General features: G+C 52.3%; 6 protein-coding genes across 6 annotated transcripts; 3 read left to right on the top strand and 3 right to left on the bottom strand.

Moving 5' to 3' along the window:
• Window positions 1-260: 260 nt before the first annotated feature.
• Window positions 261-1,067, bottom strand: KVR01_000951 (uncharacterized protein; the record flags this gene model as incomplete). Its single annotated transcript, XM_044788733.1, has 2 exons — window positions 261-419; window positions 441-1,067. The coding sequence occupies 2 exons, from the start codon at window positions 1,065-1,067 to the stop codon at window positions 261-263; spliced, it is 786 nt and encodes a 261-aa protein (XP_044650900.1).
• Window positions 1,068-1,948: 881 nt separating this feature from the next.
• KVR01_000977 (uncharacterized protein) lies at window positions 1,949-2,980 on the bottom strand (the record flags this gene model as incomplete). The annotated part of the gene is made up of 2 exons (XM_044793466.1): window positions 1,949-2,495; window positions 2,592-2,980. 2 exons carry the CDS (start codon window positions 2,978-2,980, stop codon window positions 1,949-1,951), a joined length of 936 nt encoding a protein of 311 aa, XP_044650926.1.
• A 562-nt stretch (window positions 2,981-3,542) lies between these two features.
• KVR01_000652 (uncharacterized protein) lies at window positions 3,543-4,746 on the top strand (the record flags this gene model as incomplete). The annotated part of the gene is made up of 3 exons (XM_044783427.1): window positions 3,543-3,588; window positions 3,823-4,515; window positions 4,574-4,746. The coding sequence occupies 3 exons, from the start codon at window positions 3,543-3,545 to the stop codon at window positions 4,744-4,746; spliced, it is 912 nt and encodes a 303-aa protein (XP_044650601.1).
• Window positions 4,747-5,348: 602 nt separating this feature from the next.
• On the top strand, window positions 5,349-13,591 carry KVR01_000413 (uncharacterized protein; the record flags this gene model as incomplete). The annotated part of the gene is made up of 3 exons (XM_044790983.1): window positions 5,349-5,978; window positions 6,046-13,086; window positions 13,175-13,591. The coding sequence occupies 3 exons, from the start codon at window positions 5,349-5,351 to the stop codon at window positions 13,589-13,591; spliced, it is 8,088 nt and encodes a 2,695-aa protein (XP_044650362.1).
• Window positions 13,592-17,239: 3,648 nt separating this feature from the next.
• On the top strand, window positions 17,240-17,964 carry KVR01_000110 (uncharacterized protein; the record flags this gene model as incomplete). Its single annotated transcript, XM_044786339.1, has 2 exons — window positions 17,240-17,771; window positions 17,828-17,964. 2 exons carry the CDS (start codon window positions 17,240-17,242, stop codon window positions 17,962-17,964), a joined length of 669 nt encoding a protein of 222 aa, XP_044650059.1.
• Window positions 17,965-18,788: 824 nt separating this feature from the next.
• KVR01_000820 (uncharacterized protein) lies at window positions 18,789-19,894 on the bottom strand (the record flags this gene model as incomplete). Its single annotated transcript, XM_044794344.1, has 2 exons — window positions 18,789-18,932; window positions 18,998-19,894. 2 exons carry the CDS (start codon window positions 19,892-19,894, stop codon window positions 18,789-18,791), a joined length of 1,041 nt encoding a protein of 346 aa, XP_044650769.1.
• Between the last annotated feature and the right edge of the window lie 538 nt (window positions 19,895-20,432).

The raw sequence follows: 20,432 nt of genomic DNA, 5'->3' as shown, positions 1-20,432 counted from the left end.
AAATAGTTTATAAATATTAAGGAATTTAACTATTTTAATATATAGATATTTTAAATAGTAGTGCCTTATAGTAATTACTAGATTCTCTTATTATAATAATATCCTTTTCTGTAAATTCTTCTAGAAAGACAGGACAGAACCCTAAGACTGGCTTGGCCAAATCATCTAGCGATAACCTCAAAATTAAACCTCTCCATCGGGGAAACGTCGGCCCCACTGCTCGTGTCCGAAGTGCCTTATTTCAACATCCAGCCTAAGGTTCAAACCTCAACTAGCGTCAACGAAGATCCGAGACTTGTCTCCATCATCTCCAAGATGTTCACCAATATCCGCTTCATACTTGCACTATCATGGTAAGCGTCGTTGTAGTTGACAGAGAGCTTGAAACATCCTCGAAAAGTCATGGCGTACAGCAGTACCTGCCGAGTTAGGAGGCTGACACCGAAGCTAAAGTCGGTCACCTCCACCGAGGGCTCCATTTTTGGACAGAAATAGACTTTTGCAAGATGCTTGTCGATAACTCCGAGGCTGCTGAGAAATATGTTGCTGGGTGGTGTCATCGGCTGGGGAGGTGCCTCCAGTAGCTTCTCTGCATGGTAGTGATACCGGAGCCGCATCGTCTTTGCGAACACATCGCTGTGCCACTCCTTGTACTCTCGAGTGAGGCTGCGGGCCCTGTCCACGAAGGAAGCGTCCCTCTGAACCACTGGCGTGAGGCCATTGACATACGTGGTGCACGCATGAGAGGCTGCGCCGCAGGGCGCAGGAAGATAGTCTCGGAAATTTGCCGAGAGCACGGCGGAGAAGTGCGTTACTGTCGAATCCTCCTTCGCAGAAGGCAAGTCAAAGACCACCCCAGCCAGTGCTGCGTGGACTGCTGCAGTCACTGTGACCCCCATGGACCTGCAGGCGGCGACCAGGGCAAGCGTGCGTGTCTCCGTCAACACGAGACTCTCGCTCGTGCAGTCTGCAGGGCCGGTGGACTCATCGCCCAAATAGGGGAGCCCAATACCGTGAATAGCGTCGGAGTGGTGTTTCGCAATGGCATCTCGGGCGTATTGGGCCATTCCTGGCGTGCAGTTGTCTATGGGCACCGCTCCACAGGCATCCTCCAGGCACGGCGAAAGGTCGTGCGTACCAGGGTGCGCTTCACGTCCCGCCAAGAGCTGGAATAGCCTGTTGAGAAGTATGCAGGTCCCGATGGCGTCGATGCGCCAGTGGCTGCAGATGAAAAGGACTTGAGAGGCCCCAGAACAGTAGTACAGGCGCGGCAAATCGTGTGGACCATGAGCTTCCTTGAGTATGTGGTCAAAAGTTGATGCACTCTCTATAATGAAGAAAGTTTCGGATAGCCAGGTGTCCAAACCGTCCGGTGGGGTTTCTTGGAGCCGTCGATACACTTTGTTCATACCATCCGGTCTGACGGCGAGGTTGGGATATTCGAGTGCCAGTTGCCGCCATGCTTTGCGCATAGCTATCGGAGTGTCGTGAGAGCTAGCTTTAAAGTCAAGGGTGCAACGACAGTATATCTGCCATTGCTCCCTTCCAAGGTGCCCGAACTTCAGCGAAGCTCCGCGGTAGACCTTCTCGATTCCTTCAAATGGCCTTGACCAGATATCGGGCTGCGTCTTTATCCAACCTTCCATCTTGAAATTTTCTGATAGCGTAGCAGTATGTGGGTGATGAACGGAGGGGGGCGGGGGGCAAAGTAGTCACGTCCGTGGACATCACGTCTATCGATGGGAGCCTACGTTTTATGCTGCAAGACACACACACACACCTGACACATTGGGCCACACAGGTTTATACACGTGACTGGATAGGAAGGTGACTTGCCCTTGAGGCAAACTTGATTGGATAGCACAGAGGATTGCTCGTTTATTTAAGCCCGAAGAAAGGCGCCTGTGTGTGGGCCACGGCCGGCTGCTATCGAATCGCTCCATTTGCATTAGGCCAAGGTAACCACCACCTTCTTTGCCGACACACCCTCTCTACAGACTTCAAAGGCCTGCTGCACGCTCTCCAGTCCCTTGCCAACGACTTGTGGCTCGGGGGCACAGATGAACGTCCCAGCGGCCAGGGCCTTGCCCAGGAAGTCCGAGTACACGGCACGGCCGACCTTGTTGTCGCGCAGTGTGCCTCCGAATACATTGTTTGCTTTGACCCCCTCGGGCAGCTCTGCTGCCTGCACAGAGATGTTGGCGATCAACTTGACGCCCGTAACTTGGGACAAGACCTCAGCGACGGGACCAATCGAGCCAGGCGCAATGGCCATTCCGCCCGCCGAGTCCTTACCGACAAATGCGCTAACGATCTGCTTGATGACGTCTCCCTGGTGATAGTCGAACACCTTGGCGGCCCCTAGCTTCTCCAGAAGGGCAAAATTCTTGGGTGAAGCTACGGCGAAAACCTCGTACCCGGAGGCGACAGCCAGCTGGACCGCACAGCATCCAACGCTCGATGCACCGCCCCAGACGAGGAGGGTCTTGCCGGTGCTGGAACGAGGAGGGGAGAGGGGAAGCTCAAGGGCGAGTTGATCTTCTTGATACAAGCCGCACGCAGCGGTTGACAAGGCCAGAGGAAGCACGCACGCCTGTTCGTAGGAAAGGCTGTTGGGAATCGGGGCGGCCATGAAGTCCGACACGATTGTATACAGCTGGAAGGCCCCCTCCGAAGGTTTGTTGTTGGTGATGTTGATGGCATGGGCGACGACGCGGTCACCTGGCTTGAAGGACTCCACGCCGGGCCCTACTTCGGCGACCTCGCCAGCGATGTCGTTTCCAAGAATCTGAGGATATTTTATCCACGGGAACAGATCCGGGCCGGCAGACTGCGTGACAGCGTCAACGATATTCACCGCAACGGCAAAGTTACGGATCAGGATCTCAGCCGCCGCCGGCTTGGTATAAGGGGCATCCTTGACCTCAAGGCTCGGAGCTTTGGGGGCTGTCTGCCACGCTGCCAAGTTCTGTGAGACCATGGCGAGTAGAGATGTGCTCGGGGTTTTGGACAAGTTGTAGAATGATAGAGGCGGCGTTGACAAAAGTGCACAACTAGAAGAGACCGTCAATTTCTCGCAGTGTCCTTTTAAGCCGGAATTATTGATCGAAGATACCGTGAATAATGGAGGAGACACATTCCATTCGCCCCGGACATATTTCCACGCCGGAGATAGGAATCCTTGGTACCGGCATGGATATAACTGAATACCCCATTTGTCCACCACGGAGATAGCATCGATCTTACTATCACTTCACAACTGCGCCATTTTTGACCCGACGAGGTTTCGCAAAACCAACGGCCTACGGCCAAATGCAAGCCATCATCCAGTCGGGATCAGTTCGGCCGGGGAAAACCGCGGCGCCATTGTGGATCACATTTAATACCACTGCATATACAGTGGAACTAGAACGTACCGAGGTACTTATAAAGATGGCGCTCCGCTCCATTGACACACCCTACCCCAGGAAAGAAGCACCGCAATTTGTACATCTTGCTTTCTCACATATCGTTTCGCCAACAGAACATCCCCGTTATTCATTATGCCGCCCCCTAAAGGTACAGCTGGTAATATCCTCGAAGGACCAGGTAAGCAACATGAGAGACCCCACCCTGACATGTCACAAAATGACAGATCAGGGGTTCCAAGATGTATTGCCAGCCCGGTAATACTTTGACACTGCAGCATCTGGATGTGTTTGTCACTACATAAGATTTTGGGGATGGAGGACTTGAGCCTGGACCTTTTGGAATCCCCAGCAAGCTCGGTATCACCAGTATCCATACTGAATGCAATACGACTCTGACTGTGTGGATCTTTAGGCGACTACGACGTCACAAGCACAGTGCACTGTGATCCATACCCAGCCATCGACCCATCCCACTTTGACTTATTGGGCAAGGCCGTACTCATCACCGGGGCCTCTCGCGGACTGGGACGGGCCATGGTGCTTGCCTTCGCCGCCGCCGGGGCTTCCAAAATTGCTGCGGGCGCAAGGGGAGACACAGCCTCGCTTCGAGATGCCGTCAACAATTGTGCTAGTGCCAACGGTCACAGCAAGCCCAACTTCCTGCCACTAACACTCGATGTGTCACACGACGCCAGTGTGGCAGCCGCCGCCGCCGCAATCACGGCCGAGTTCGGCCGTCTTGACATCGTCATCAACAATGCTGGGGTTCTGGGCACCTTTGGCAAGGTTGGCGATACCGACCCGGATCAGTGGTGGCGCGTCTTCCAAGTCAATCTCCTTGGGCCTTATCTCGTGAGTCGGGCCATGATTCCACTGCTGCGTGAGGCCGAGCACTCGTATTTGATCCACGTGTCCAGTGGGGGCGCGCACCTTGTCAACCCTGGATTGAGCGCCTACCAGACCTCCAAGCTGGCTCTTCTGCGCTTTTCCCAGCTTCTTCATCGAGAGTACGCCGAGACTGGGGTGACGTCCTTCGCTGTCCACCCGGGCAATTGTCCCACCGACATCATGGGTCCTGGGGAGCTGGATGAGTTCCACAAATCGAGTACGTCTGATCACAGTCACTATACTACTCCACGTTATGCCCAAGCTCACTCTTTTAGTTTACACGGACGATCCGGCTTTGTGTGCGCAGTCTCTGGTGTACCTCATCTCGGAGCCCAGGCCATGGCTTGGTGGCAGATATGTGAACTGCACGTGGGATTTGCCAGAGTTGATGGCCCAGAAGGACGCAATCGTAAAAGGAGACAAATTGAAAGTCAAGCTGGACTTTTGATAATTTGCCGGCTTAGCCTTCTTTGCATACGGAGTGAGAATTTATATGACCTTGACAGGCACACCAAACTTTTAAAATGGTGGTTCTTCTGTTACCTAGGAGTTTGGATCCATGGATGTTGATAGAAAATGTCAGAGAAGGCTCTCATAATCAGGGCTCTTCTGTTGACAGACTTCGTACGTTCTCCGGCCACTCTGTCATACCTACATTGGCACACACACAGTAATAGAGTTGAAAGATGATTCTTACGAAAGGTATGTTTCTAATCCTTTGTCTGCTGCCTGATCAGACAGCCGTCTTCGGCTTAATCTCTCAGTCGTTTCTGTCCTGCACTGCGTTCCATCACTAATGCGGGCTTGCTAGGTATCGATTCCTTCCCACGATACCCACTGCGCGCTATCGCATGTATAGTCAACCAACGGCATGTGTACTGTGTAGTGAGCCAATGGCTTACAGTTTCTCGAGCTTGAGGTGCCACCCACGAAGCTGGACTTCGTTGCATACCGACAAGGACGTTCGGTATAAAGGAGAGGTCTTGTCTGGCTCTAGCCTGGGTACCGGAAGTCGAATCCTCTTCACAGTCACTGCAACTCGTCTTCAACATGGCGAGCCCTCGTTATTTCCTCTTTGGGCCTCAATTATCCTCCATCGACCATGCCTCGCTCGCTCAGACAAGAGAAGTCCTCACCAAAGAGTCACGTCTTTGGTGGCTTCTCGAGACGATCCATGATCTCCCCGGACAATGGCATACTCTCTGTGCCAGTTTTTCGCTGCTCCACGCGGCGTCCACAGCAAATCGGCTCAAGCAACTGTCTCTCTTCTTCAATACCGGGGCCGTAGATTCCTCCCTTGACCAGCTCCCGAACGCCATTCTTACGCCCATGGTCGTTTTGTCTCAAATGCTGCAGTACGAACAGTATGTCGTTCACTGTCAGCCTCCTGGAGAGGTTGATCCCGTGGCTTCTATGGGTCGAGAGAGTGTGGAAGCAGTAGGCTTTTGCACTGGGCTCTTGAGTGCTTTTGCTGTGGCCAGCGCTAGAAGCCAGGCTGGGCTCCGGCAGTACGGCGCCGCCGCCATCCGCATTGCCATGCTAATCGGTGCTCTCGTTGATGAGCGAGAGATTCCGTTGGGGGACGAGGCGCACCGGGGGCCCTCACAATGTCTCTCTGTCATGTGGAACAGCACTCAGTCAGGACACAAGGTGCAAGACATGCTCAAAGAGTTTCAAAACGTAAGTCAAAACCTCCTCTTCTGCTGGAACGACACAGTGCTGACCGAGTCGCACTCGCTGCGCATAGGATGCATTCCTTTCGGTCAAGTATGATGAAAACAGAGCCACCATCACCGTCACGGAGGAGTGCTGCGCCTTGCTTGAAAGGAATCTGAAAGACGCGAGCGTCTCGACCAAGCGCATCGGGCTAAAAGGCCGATTTCACTGTCCGGCGTATAGAACCGATCTCGACAGCGCCATGTCTTTCTGTGACTCTCATCTCGACTTTCAGCTCCCCTATGCATCACACGCAGTTTTGAAGACCCGTTCAAATCTGGACGGCGAGCTCATTACTGAGAGCAGGCTGCACGATGTCGCTCTCAGGTCCATTTTGACCGAAACCTGCGACTGGCATCTCACCTTCAGCAAGATTTTGGAGACCCACGACAAGTCATCGGCGCCTCTGTCTATTGCTACGTTTGGTCCTGAAAGATTCGTCCCTCCGTCCTTCTCCAGCCGAGTATCACAGACGGTAACCCATATCGCTGACTTGAAGCTGGGATCACCTCCCACCTCCTCCTACTCTTCCGTCAAGCAACCGCAAACAACAGCCCAGGCTCAGGGCAATGGCTACGTTGCTGTAGTGGGAATGGCTTGCAAGGTTGCTGGGGCAGACGATGTCGACGAGCTCTGGGACCTGCTTTGCAGCGCAGAATCACAACATGTTGAAATAACGCCGGACCGCATCGACTTCCAGACAGCGTGGCGGGACGGCAACCCAGGGCGCAAGTGGTTCGGCAATTTCATTCGCGACGCGGACGCCTTCGACCACAAGTTTTTCAAAAAGAGCCCCCGTGAAGCAGCATCCCAGGACCCCCAGCAGAGACTGATGCTCCAGGTGGCCTATCAGGCTGTTGAGCAGTCTGGCTACTTTGGCAAGCCGCTCTCCCAGCGGGAGAAGAATGTTGGCTGCTATCTGGGCGTCGTTTCTACCGATTATGAGAACAACATCGCTTGCCACGCTGCGAACGCCTTCTCCGCCACGGGCAACCTACGAAGCTTTATCGCCGGCAAGGTCAGTCATTATTTTGGCTGGGAGGCAGCTAGTATGACGCTCGATACGGCTTGTTCGGCGTCCGCTGTCTCCATCAACCTCGCTTGCAACGCAATCCTTGCTGGCGATTGCGTAGCCGCTTTGGCCGGTGGCACCAACATCATTACAAATCCCTTGTGGTTTCAGAACCTTGCCGGTGCCTCGTTTCTGAGCCCTACCGGCTCGTGTAAGCCGTTCGACGAGAAGGCTGACGGATATTGCCGAGGCGAGGGGGTTGCGGCGGTCTTTCTTAAGAGCTTACCACAAGCTATCATCGATGGTGACCAGATCCTAGGCTGTATTGCCGCCACAGCCGTTACCCAAAACCAAAATTGCACGCCTATTTTCGTCCCCAACTCAACGTCGTTGTCTTCGCTCTTTGATATTGTTACTCGTCGTGCCGGCCTTAAATCCTCACAGATTACCGTTGTTGAAGCTCATGGTACCGGGACGCCGGTAGGAGACCCGGCTGAGTATGCCTCTGTTCTGGATGTCCTTGGCGGTTCGGCAATCCGCAGCAGCCCGCTGTTCCTGGGTTCCATCAAGGGGCTCATCGGACACACTGAGTCCGTGTCTGGCGTCATATCTCTTATCAAAATAATCCTCATGATAAACCGCGGTCGCATCCCTCCGCAGCCGAGCTTTCAAACCATGAGTCACCACATCAAGGTGTCGTCGTCAGATATGATACAGGTTCCAACAAAGCTCCTTGCCTGGAACGAAGACTTCCGTGCAGCTCTCATTAACAACTACGGTGCTTCGGGTTCCAATGCTGCCATGGTCGTCACTCAGCGTCCAAGCCAGGCTGGCAGTGGCAGTTCTGGCGCGGTGCGGGAGCCCGTGCCTGACGTCCAGCTTTTCTGCTTCCATGGCAACGACGACCGCAGCATTCGTGCACTTTGCGCGCGACTAGCGGCATTCCTCGAGCCCAAGCCTCATGCTGGCTGGACGCGGCCTTCTCTGGCGGACATTGCCTTCGCCTCTTCACGCCAGGCCAACCCGTGTCTGGCTCGCCGTATGGTTCTGGCTTGTAAATCTGTCGATGAGCTCCAGGCTACTGTTTCCAGCCTTGCCAAGACCGACTCTGTTCTTCCGGCGATTGCAAAGCGGCAAGAAAGACCCGTCGTCCTGTGCTTCGGCGGCCAGGTCTCCGACTTTGTGGGCCTGGATCGCAGACTGCACGATTCGGTCACCGCCTTGCGATTCTACCTCGACCAGTGTGATTCAGCGATCACGTCTCTAGGCTTAGACAGCATCTACCCCGATATCTTCCAGCGGGACACCATCGGTGACACGGTCAAGCTCCAAACAATGCTTTTTGCTACGCAGTACTCGTGCGCGAAGGTCTGGATGGATAGCGGAGTCGAAGTGGCGGCTGTTGTAGGACATAGCTTCGGCGAGCTGACCGCTCTTTGTGTGTCTGGTGTTCTTTCTCTGCAAGATGCCGTCAAGCTCGTGGCAGGTCGCTCCAGAATTGTTCGAGATCTCTGGGGCAGTGACCGCGGCGCCATGCTCGCTATCGAAGCCGACTTGCCGGTTGTCGAACGGCTGCTGGCCAAGGTGAACGCTGGATCCGACGAGGCAGATGCCGCAAATATTGCTTGCTACAACGGACCGCGAAGCTTCACCCTGGCAGGATCTACCGCGGCTGTTGACCGGATTGTCAACACCATGTCTGAGGATTGTTCCTTCTCCGGCCTCCGTACCAAGCGCTTGAGTGTCACCAATGCCTTCCACTCCAATCTCGTGCAGCCGTTGTGGAGAGATCTAGAGCTCGTTGGCCAGGGCCTGTCCTTCAACGCCCCCAACATCTTCCTCGAGAGGTCCACCAAAGAGGCATGGCGGGGCCCAATGACCGCCTCGATCGTGCCAGAGCATATGAGCAATCCAGTCTTCTTCGACCACGCTGTGCAGCGCCTAGCTGAAAAATTCCCGTCGTGCGTGTTCCTCGAGGCCGGCACCAGCTCCACCATCACCTCAATGATCAGCAGGGCGCTCGGCTCGCCCGCCAGCTCTCACTTTCAAGCCGTCAACATCAACAGCGACAATGCTTGGCAAAATCTCGTTGACACCACTTCGACGCTGTGGAAGGAAGGCCTGCCGGTCAGGTTCTGGGGTCACCACTCGGCTCAGGCGCAGGACTACCAGCCCGTTTTCCTGCCTCCGTACCAATTCGAAAAATCACGTCACTGGGTTCAACTAAAATCCCCGCCAAAGACTCTCCCTGCCCCGTTAGATCATGTCCAGACTCCAACACCGCCAAAGGGACTATTTTCCTTCCAGGAGTACCGAGACAATAATCAGCGTCTGGCTACATTCATCATCAACACCGATGGGCAGGAATACCAAAACTTAGTGGCGGGCCATACCATTGCTAGAACGGCCCCCATCTGTCCAGCAACCCTAGAAGTCGACATGACGGTCGAGGCCATAAGTAGTTTGAGACCAGGCCTTCTAGAATCGGGCTTCCTCCCTCGAATCCAAAATGTCAGCAACAAGGCGCCAATTTGTGTGGACCCCTCCAAGACCATCCGCCTGCACGTAGAAGCCACAGACAAGGAATACTTTGACTGGGAGTTCAGCATCACCGCTTTCGACAGGAATACATCTGCAAAACCTACTGTGTGCGTGACGGGACGAGTGGTGTGGAAAGCCAGGTCCGACCGCGACTTCCAGGCCCAATTTGCTCGCCTGGAGCGTCTCGTATCTCACGAGCGATGCAAGCGTCTGCTCGAGTCCGACCAGGTGGACGATGGCATCCAGGGTCGTGCGATATACTCCGCGTTCGCCGACGTGGTCGACTACGGGTCGGAATATCGTGGATTAACAAGGCTGGCCGGGCACCAGAAAGAGTCTGCGGGCCGCGTGGTAAAGCGCCATGGTGGCAAGACCTGGCTCGATACCCACCTCTCTGACTGCTTCAGCCAAGTCGGCGGCATCTGGGCCAATTGCATGACGGACACTGACGCATCAGAGATGTACATTGCCAACGGGTTCGAGGAATGGATGCGCTCCCCTTCTTACCCGTCCAAGTTCGACGAGCTGCCGGCGGAATGGAACGTTTTCGCCATTCACCAGTTGGCCGCCGACGAGAAAGGCTACATGACCGATATTTTTGTCTTCAACGCCGCAGAAGGTACCCTGTTGGAAGTCATCCTGGGCATTGATTATCATCGCGTAGCGAAGATTTCCATGAGAAAAATGCTTTCCAGGATGACGCCAGGCAGCCAGGCAACGACCTCAACGACGATGCCACCGGGCCCAGTCGTTCCGAAACAACCAGACCAAAAGAAGCTTTCAGCTACTCGAGCGACAGCTCAAAAGACCATCAAGAACACCACAGCCTCTTCAGATGTTCCGCAAAGGTGCCGGCGGCTGCTTGGTGTCATGTGCGGCTTGGAAACCAGGGACATCAAAGACAGCTCGTCGCCCGCCGACATTGGGATCGACTCCCTCATGGGCATGGAGCTAGCGCGAGAGATTGAATCAGAGTTCAAGTGCTCGTTTCCGGCCGATCTGCTCATGAACATCAACAGCTTTCGGGAGATGGTCGTGGCAATCGAAATTGCTACTGGAATGCCACCCAACGCGACCCAGGAGGACGACTACAGTGACAGCACGGGCAGCTCCGATGCTTCAGCGTCCCAAGCGGAAGAGTTCCCCGGCACACCAATGACGGACAATTCGGAGAGCAGCTGGGACATTAAACTATATCTGGCGGACTTCCTCGGCATCGACGGCGGGGACATCTCTTCGGACCAGCTGCTGCGCGACTTGGGCATCGACTCACTGCTCTCCTCAGAGCTGAGATCGGACATCGCGTCTCGATTTGGCCGGCAAATTGCGGAAGATACCCAGATCGAAGAGCTCACCGTCACTGAACTTGTGTCCAAGGTCGAAGGAAAGCCAGCACCCAAAGTTGCAGCTGTGGAAAGGCCGCAAGCGCTATCACTGCCCCTGGCCACATCCCAACCCCAGAGCCAAGCCACCTATCCAGTTGATCTCCCGGTCCGATCCATGGACCTCCCAAGAGAGGCCGTCCTGGACGCATTTGGGGAGACGAAGCGCCAGACAGACCGGTTCATAGCTGAGCACGGCTGTGAGGGATACCTGAACAAGGTCTACCCAAAGCAAACACGACTCTGCATCGCTTTGACGGTGGAAGCATTCGCGCAGCTGGGATGTGACATTGCTCACGCCGCGCCGAGCCAGCGCCTCGAGCGAGTCCAAAGCTTGCCAAGCCAGAAGAGGCTGGTCGATCACCTGTACCGAATGCTCGAGCACGATGGTCGCCTGATTGACGTGGTGGGAGACAAAATTACGCGAACGTCCGTGACAGCGCCGGCGGAGAGCAGTCAGACCATCCTCCAAGACCTCATCTCTCGGTTCCCCGACCATGTCATCGCCAACAGGCTTACTTATTACGCCGGCACGAAGCTTGCAGACGTGATTACCGGCAAGACGGATGGCGTCAAGGTCATCTTCGGCTCGAGTGAAGGCAGGGACCTCGTCGCGGCCTTGTACGGCGATTCGGCCCTGAACAAGCTTTCGTACAAGATGATGGCCGACTTCCTTCACCGCCTGGTCTCGAGCCTTCCCAACGAGTGCCGAGACGGCACAATCCGGGTTCTCGAGATGGGTGCAGGCACAGGCGGCACAACCAAATGGATGCTACCGCTACTAGCCAGCCTGGATGTGCCCGTCGAGTACACATTCACGGACCTGTCCCCAGGCTTCGTAGCGGCCGCAAGGAGCAAATTTAGGGAATATCCTTTTGTGAAGTACCGCGTTCACGACATCGAGAGGGCCCCGGCGGATGACCTCATCGGCACCCAGCATATCGTTATTGCCAGCAACGCCATCCACGCCACCGTCAGCATGGAGAAGTCGCTAGAGCAAACTCGCAAGTTCTTACGCCCAGATGGATTTACCATGATGCTTGAAATGACCGAGACTCTCTCCTGGGTGGACGTCGTTTTTGGCCTCTTCGAGGGCTGGTGGTTGTTTGAGGATGGAAGGAACCACGCGATCGCCAGCGAGGACCGCTGGGAGACGGCCTGCCACGCCGTCGGCTTTGGCCACGTAGATTGGACCGAGGGCTACCTGGCAGAATCGAACATACAGCGGGTCCTTGTCGCCATGGCGGGTGGCGTGCAGCAGAGCCGGCTGCCCATCAGCCCGAAGCCCCTCGCCCGAAATCTGACAACGGACCTGTCCACACGCGCGGCCGACGTCGAAGCCATGGTCCAAAGGTACTCGGCCGACTTCGCTCTTCCCGTCGCCTTGCCGCCCCGCACCTCCTCGCCCACGGTCGTGCTCGTCACCGGAGCCAGCGGAAGTCTGGGATGCCATCTCGTCGCGCACCTGTCACGGCTGCCATGCGTGTCTGCAGTTGTGTGTCTGAACCGACGAAGCAGTAGCAGTGCTAGCACCATGGCTCCCAAGCAGAGACAGCTCCAGGCACTCACAAGCAAGCGTATCTCCCTGGGCGACACCGAGCTTGCGAAACTTCAAGTAGTCGAGGGGGATACGGCTGAGCCGAGCATGGGACTGCCTGCAGACGAGTATGAACGCCTCATCCGGGCCGTCACGCACATTGTGCACAGCGCTTGGCCCATGAGCGCCACGCGGCCCATCCGAGGCTTTGAAAACCAGTTTAGGGCGCTCCGCAACCTCGTGGACTTTGCAGCCGCGGCCTCGGCGTGTCTGGCCACCGGGCAAAGGATGAGCTTCCTCTTCGTTTCGTCCATTGCTGTCGTCGGCCACTACCCCGTATGGACCGGGGAGCCCCGCGCGCCGGAGGACAGGGCGGACATAAGGTCGGTGATGCCCTCGGGCTACAGCGACGCCAAGTTTGCGTGCGAGAGAATCCTGGACGCGACGCTCCACAGACACTCGCAACGCTTCCGCACAATGACGGCGCGCATTGGCCAGATCGCGGGCTCCACGGCCAGCGGCTACTGGAATCCGATCGAGCATTTCTGCTTTCTTGTTAAGTCGTCCCAAACGCTGTCGGCATTTCCAGATCTGCATGGAGTAGGTGGCCCTTCTCTCTGCGCTGCCCGGTTTGGCCGGACGATTTCAAGGTTGAATGACCGCCCAGGTGACTAACCCGTGCCTCTAGGTCTTGCTGTGGTGTCCCGTGGACGTGGTCGCTGGCACAGTGGCCGACCTCGTCCTTGCCGACAACGCGCCGCATCCCATCTACCACATTGATAATCCCGTGCCCCAGCCGTGGAAGGAGATGATGCCCATTTTGGCGGAAGCTGCCGGCGTGCCGTCCAAGAATCTGATTCCCATGGCGCAATGGCTCTCGCGTGTACGACGCTCTCCCTTGTCGGACACTGATAATCCCGCTGTGAAACTGGCAGACTTCTTCGAGGACCACTTCCCCCGCATGTCATGCGGGGGGCTCATCCTGGACACGGCCAAAGCCTGTGAGCACTCGCCTGCTCTACGCGCCTTGGGCGCTATCAGGCCCGAGCTGGCACAGAATTATGTGAGGTACTGGCAGGAAATTGGCTTTCTGCGCACGACATAAGGTGTTGATGTATGTTCAGGCAGTCAGGTCGGTGTACGAACTAGTGCCAGGCAATTGCATCAATTATTTTTCAGGACGGGCGCCGCTGTAGAATCTAGTTAGTTCACACCAGTTATTGATCCACCAATAATCATCAATTGTCCTCCGTATCCACTCATTCGTATTTTCATCATCCAGGCCCAAACGTACAACGCGAGGTCTTAGTGTTGTCATTGCTGGGCCCCAGCCTTACCTATATTGTAATGAGTTTAATATTATACTTTTAACATAGTTTTATTTTTCCTTTATAAAAAAATATAATTACTATAATAGAATAAAGTTTAAAGTTTTTAATTATTTATTTTAATAATTTAATTTTATAATTATAATTAAAGTTAATATTTACCTACTTAATTCTAATATTAAAATAATTTCTATAACCTTACTTAATACTAACTTTTTATATATAGAGTCTATATAAAACTATATATCTAATTAGAAATCTTTAAATTTTTAATATTTTAAATATAAACCTCTTTTAAAGCTCTTTTAATACACTTTCTAGTACACCTTCTAGCACACCTTCTAATATACCTTCTAATATACCTTTTAAGCCTTTTAGGCTATATATATTTAAGTATTAACTAAGTATTTAGATGCTAACTCAATACTAGAAGGTTAAAAACTAAGAAGGTAAAGGTAAAGATTATACTTTTTTTAATTTTTTAACACTTATTTTAATTCTTTAACACTTTAAACTTCTAGCTTTTTAACGTTTAATTAGTATTTAAATACTTAATAATTAATATTTAAATATATATAGTTTAAAAGGTACTTAAATATATATAGTCTAGAAGGTATGCTAGAAGGTGTATTAAAAAGAGTATTAAAAATTAAAAAAGAAAATTATCTTATAAAGTCTTTTTATACTAACTTAAAAAGTACTTATAAATATAAAGGAGTTAATAAAAAATAGATATTAAATAGGTTTATAAAAATTATTAAGTAGATAAATATTAAAGTTAAGTAAGTAGATATTAACTCTTATAATTATAATTATTTTTATAAATTTATTAAAAAGTATTATAATTAATTAAAATTTTATATTTATATAATTATAAAAACTTATAAGTATTATAATATTAAATTATTATAGTAAGATTAAAAAAGATTATAATATTATATTTTTATATTATAAATCTATATTTATTTATATAACTTACTTAAAACTTTAAACTCTTTTCTTATTATAATTATATTCTTTTATAAATAGTTATTTCTTATTAAAGTATTATAAATTATAAATTATAAGTTATTATTTTTAATTTTACTATTAAATTAAAAATTAATAATTAAAGTTTTAAAAGTATATATTATTATATATCTTCTAAGATTAATTTAATTAAGTTTATTATATAAAACCTTTTATAATAACTTTATAGTTATTTTTAATTTTATTTATTATTAAAATATACTTTTTTATAATATTATTTATTATTAAAATATACCTTTTTATATTAATATATTACATTATATTTAATTAGTTTAAGTTAATATTATTAGTTATTAAAAGTAAAAGTTATTATAAACTACAAGTTATTTACTTTTAATGTTATTAAATACTATACAGAATCATATCAGCCGCGATTTCCTCGGTGGATTGAATCACGGGCATCCTGAGATATCCTTCGACATTGCATTACTTTGGCAGCTACACCAACACTATGGATCAGATTCCCGTCCTAGGAGACGGCTCTGCGAAAACGCCAATTGAGATCCTCCTATTTGGTCCTGGATGGGGTGGCGGGGCCATTTCAGCTTCGAAAGCGACGAGGAATACGTTGTGGCCTGTTCTGGTGTCGGGTTCACCCAGTCAGTTGCGCAGTGGTATACAATGCCCCACCCACTGACACCTGCATCAGATAGGCAACTGGTGAACTGTGAATGGCAGATGCACAGAGATGCTGTCCAAAATGATTCAACCTATGTTTCTTCCGGCTGGCGAAGGATTCCTCTGGATTAGGACATTGCTACCAACGAGAGTCAGCTGGCGAAGGTGTCAACAGCGACAACAACCTCAGATTGAACCAGGGGTGGAAGCCTACCCGGTTCAGATATCCGATCCCTCTTCCGCCGTACACGGAGACGTGCAGATCCGTTGAGCAGCACCCTTTTATTTTCGCGAGAACAACCCGTTCTTTCTTCAGAACGAAGCGCATGAAGCTGATCCGGAGTCAGTCCCCCCACCGCTCGAAAGTGTATCATTTTGGACTATTCTGTTACAACGATGAGTTCGCCGGGTGGCTGCACCTTGGCGACACATCGTACGAGCCTGGCTTCCAAGTAGAGGTCGTGGCAGTGGTGAAAGGATGGACTACGACACTGTCTTTGGATCTTTCAGCTTTGCAGGAGGAATATCAGACGATGGACCTGATGCCCGAGAGGCCTCGCAGAGATTGTATCTCTGTCCTCTGCGTAAAATGGGAGGATGGTGTTGCAAAACGTCTGGGTACCGGGGTGGTGAAAGCAGACATATGGGAACGGAACCAAGAGCCGGTGGATCTGACCTTAGGATAAGCTTTGATTTTGCTTCTCTGTCACCAGCCATCTCTCTTTCATCCCCCAAACGTGCATAACTACGTCTCGGTTGATGCCACTGGTTCCGAGCCCTGATTTTACTTATTGGATAGAACCTAAACTATCTAGCTACTCTCTGTATTTGGCATGGTGTTTTTGGGGGTTTGTTGAGGTCTCCAGCGCTGACTCGTATGGCAACGTCTCGTTACATCGGCTTGGAAGCAAGCACTCATCCACGAATTTCCCTCACACAGTGACGTGCTGACATGTGTCAATGTCAATGGCAGTGGCTGACCTAAAAATATTTCCTATGATTGCAGAATTTATGAATATGTGTGTGCCACTTGATGTTCACCTGGTAGCGCAGCTGATCTGGAGTGTTCTAAGGGATCACTTTAAGTTGTGTCTTCAAGGTGTAGATTGCCGTAAGCACCTCATGCAGCCGCCAAGTCGACAGCTACTTTTTTGTCCTTAAGTAGGTTAAATGCAAGGGAAAGCTGGTCTTTAAAAGCTACGCATACTGTCCTAGAACGTAAATATAAATACAAGGAAGTGACTTCGAAAGTAGGCACTTGGTGGGCTACTGAAAAGAGCTGGGTGAGTGGACGGAAGAAGCTGAGTGATTGGGCGCTGGCTGGATGTGAGACTTCATTGGAGGAATTTGGCCCGTCACCATCCCCCACCTGATGCCGTCGAATTAACCATTCCACCACAGATCTTGCCGCCCTCCCTGCCAAGGTCGTTTCGAAACGGGCGGCCTGGCTCCATCCCTGATGCGATTTCCTAGAGAAGTATAATCGGGCTGGCGGACCCGTACAGAGCAGACAGTTAGATATGTCCGGAAGTTCATCCATGTCCGAGAAACGACACAGTGGATGCGTTATGCAGAAATAAATTAATTGCAAGATTGGCTTGGCCGCAACGGAGCGGAATGTGTTCATAGCGCCGCTGACCAGTTTATCGTAGTCGGCATAAATTTAGTCGTTGATCGTCCCTCTCTGCCGTTCGGACTTGTCCTACAGCTCCAACGACAATCTTCACTTCTTCTGACATAGTCCCGCGGCTTGCCCGCCCATCCCATTCTTTCCAATCATGTATATATCTACCGCAGCCGTCGCCCTGTTGGCGGGCGCCGCCTCGGCCCACTACAACTTCGAGAGCCTCATCGTCAACGGCGCCGTCACCGAGGCATACAAGTACGTCCGCAGGACCAAGAACAGCAACGGACCCATCACGGACGTCAACTCGCCCGACTTCATCTGCAACAATGGCGGCATCGACGCCGACACCATGGCGGCCACCGAGACCTTCACCGTGGCCGCGGGCGACCAGGTCGGCTTCAAGATAAACGAGTATATCGGCCACCCGGGCCCGCTCGCCGTCTACCTCAGCAAGGCGCCCCAGACGGCCAAGGGGTACAAGGGCGACGGCAACTGGTTCAAGGTTTACGAGTCCTCGCTCTCCAACAAGACGGCCGACCCCATGGTGTGGGCTTCTTCTGCTGGCGGTGGTGTTCGCAACTTCACCTTTACTCTACCCAAGGACCTCCCTGCTGGCGAGTACCTGATGCGCGGCGAGCACCTTGCCCTGCACAACGCCGGCACCGTCGGCCAGGCCCAGTTCTGTGGGTACCCAAGTTTGAAATCCCAGAGGATACTCAACCGCTGACCGATGCTCTAGACATGGGCTGTGCACAGCTCAAGGTGACTGGCTCCGGTGCTGGTACCCCCGGGCCGACTGTCAAGTTCCCCGGGGCCTACAACCCGCAGGACCCTGGCATTCTTGTCAACATGTGTAAGTTCCTGCCCATCCTGTGATATTGAGATTGGAGATCCACACCCGTGAAAGCGGAGGTACACTCCTACAAGTATGGCCCATATGTACCTCCTGTGAGTCCTGTGGGATGATCTCCCAAGGATGTCCTACGGGGCGACCTTCTATAGGACAGGATCCTATGGGACAAGCTTCTATATGATAGCCTCATACGGTATAACTTCCTACAGGATGGCCTGGGATAACAGAGTCGGCACCAATCTAGAAGGGTGACCTGAGTTGCACAGTATGGGTGTGACCTCTGTTTTTGCGGGTGTGGATCGGGACTGATCTCATCATGTTCACCATCTGCATACCCTTCACCCCACGAGGTCGTCACGCAGTTGATGTGTCTAAGTTTCATTATCTGCATATCGGAACATTGGGCAAGCCGTCCGAAACAGTTGCTGATCAGTATCCCCCCCCAAAAAACAGACTGGCCTCCTTTGCGACAATACACCCCTCCCGGCCCAAAGACCTGGCCTGTAGCCTGCGACGACAGCACCGTCAACGTGCTCGGAAAACAGAGCGATGGGGACTGCACCCCGCTAGAGGCGTCCGCTCAGGGCGACCCTGTTACAACATGAGCGCCGTCGCCACTTCCGCCAGTATTCCTGCCACCCCATGGCCCAAGCCGTCGCTGGTGAGTGTAGCGAGAAGCGCGCTATGCGCCGCAAGAACCGCGTGAAGGGGGGAGTGCGCAAATATACTGATGTCCACCGTTTCGACCTCCGAGGAGAAGGTTCTTTGGGTCTGGTTCCCCGCCAGTTCATGTGCCCTACTTCAGTGAGAGGTAGACTTGGCTGAAATGACATTTCAATTCTCTCCTTCAATCCGAACCGATAGATTCAGAGGCCGACTCCTCAAGAGAGTCTGGTGCTGGGTGGATGACCATGTCGTAGCCCTCCTCGTCGCCGACTTCCTCGCCGTGGACCTCGTAGAGGACTCCGGCTGAGAGATTCCGAAACTGCTTCTAGAGAAAAGGGCGCGTCAGCTACGGGAACCTGGCCCAGTCCGATCTTGATGCTGGTAACATACCACTGGCACTGTCTCGGTATCGTTCAGAGTGAACTCAGTATCGTTCGTAGTGATCTGGACATCGTCCGGAAGAACTGCTAGCATTCTGGCCAGGAGGTCAACGCTCGACTCGTACGTTGAACTCTTGCAGTAGACCCGCTCGTCCTTGGCCAGGAACACGACCCCAGTGGTGATGTCGATTCCACAGATCTTGCGCAGGAGATCCTTTGTGTCGCACTTTATGTCCTTCCAGTAAGATTTGAAGCGATGGTTATTACCATTCTCGGCTACGGCAATTGTGTTGTCCTTGAAGGTGAGGCTCCACCCCCCGATGACGTCGACGCTGAACTTTGGGAAATCTGAGTGAGAATTCATTGTTGGTGAAATGTCACAGGTAGCAAGGCGCTTGAAGATGCCGAGCATCGCGGTGGACGTCAGCTGCGGGTTGTTCTTGACGAAGTCGCCATCGAGCGGGGCAAGCAACATCCCCCGAACGTGCTTGACGTTGGCCTTGGCCACCTCAGGCAGAGAGAGACATAGGTGGTGCGAGTAGTAATCGGGGCCGTAGCGGCTGTCCTTCGCCCACTGGCAAATCTTCTCAATTGGGCTAGCGGTGCTGTAAGGCTGCACGAGGTTGAGCGTCGCCTCTGACCAGTAGGTGGGCAGGGCCTGGTCGTGGATCTCGCGGCAGCTGAGCAGCAAGTTGAAGTGAGCAGAGTGGCGCAAGTGGAGGACATGGTGATTGTCGCCAGAGGGCTTGTCCTCCATGGCAAGCACTGCGTCCACCTTGGCGCCCTGGAATGCCATCTTGTAGATGTCCAGGCGCACCTCGAGAGGAAGCAACTTGAGCTTGTGGAAGGCAGCGGCCTGGGCTGGGGAAGACGCGTTGGTCACGCTCATCTTGGAAAAGTTGGCCATTTTGAGTGCGACAGACGTCAAAGTAAGTTGACTGTCAGTGCCCAGGTGGTTAGAATGGAGGAGGCTCAGCAGATGTGTAGGCTGTTGAGGCCAGGGAATGTTGACTTGCCTTGGTGGTCGCTGTGGGCTTTTCACTTGCGATGACAAGCTTGCGATGAGAAGCTTGCGACGACAAGCGGGAGGATGACTGTATGATGGCTGAAGCAGGTAAGAAGGAAGGGAGATAACCTAGGGTAGAAAGGGAATCAGAGAGGAAGGGAAGTAGAAAGGAGGGGAAATAAAGGGGAAGGGAAGTAGAGAGGAAGAGAAGTAGAGAGGAAGAGAAGTAGAGAGGAAGAGAAGTAGAGAGGAAGGGATGTAGAGGGGAAGGGAAGCAGAGAGGGAGGCCAGCAGAGAGCTCACGTCCTGTACCAGCACCAGAGTGAGCAGATACCTTGGAGTGAACTGACTACAAGAATGTCCTGGCCAAAACGCGGGGCATGTTTCCAGGAGCCAAGGCGGTCAAGGATAGAGGCGCAGAGACGTGTTTGGAGTGAGT

Source organism: Diaporthe batatas (assembly GCF_019321695.1).
Source record: "Diaporthe batatas strain CRI 302-4 chromosome Unknown Contig00001, whole genome shotgun sequence".
NCBI lineage: Eukaryota > Fungi > Ascomycota > Sordariomycetes > Diaporthales > Diaporthaceae > Diaporthe > Diaporthe batatas.
This window is presented reverse-complemented; position numbering and strand designations above follow the sequence as displayed.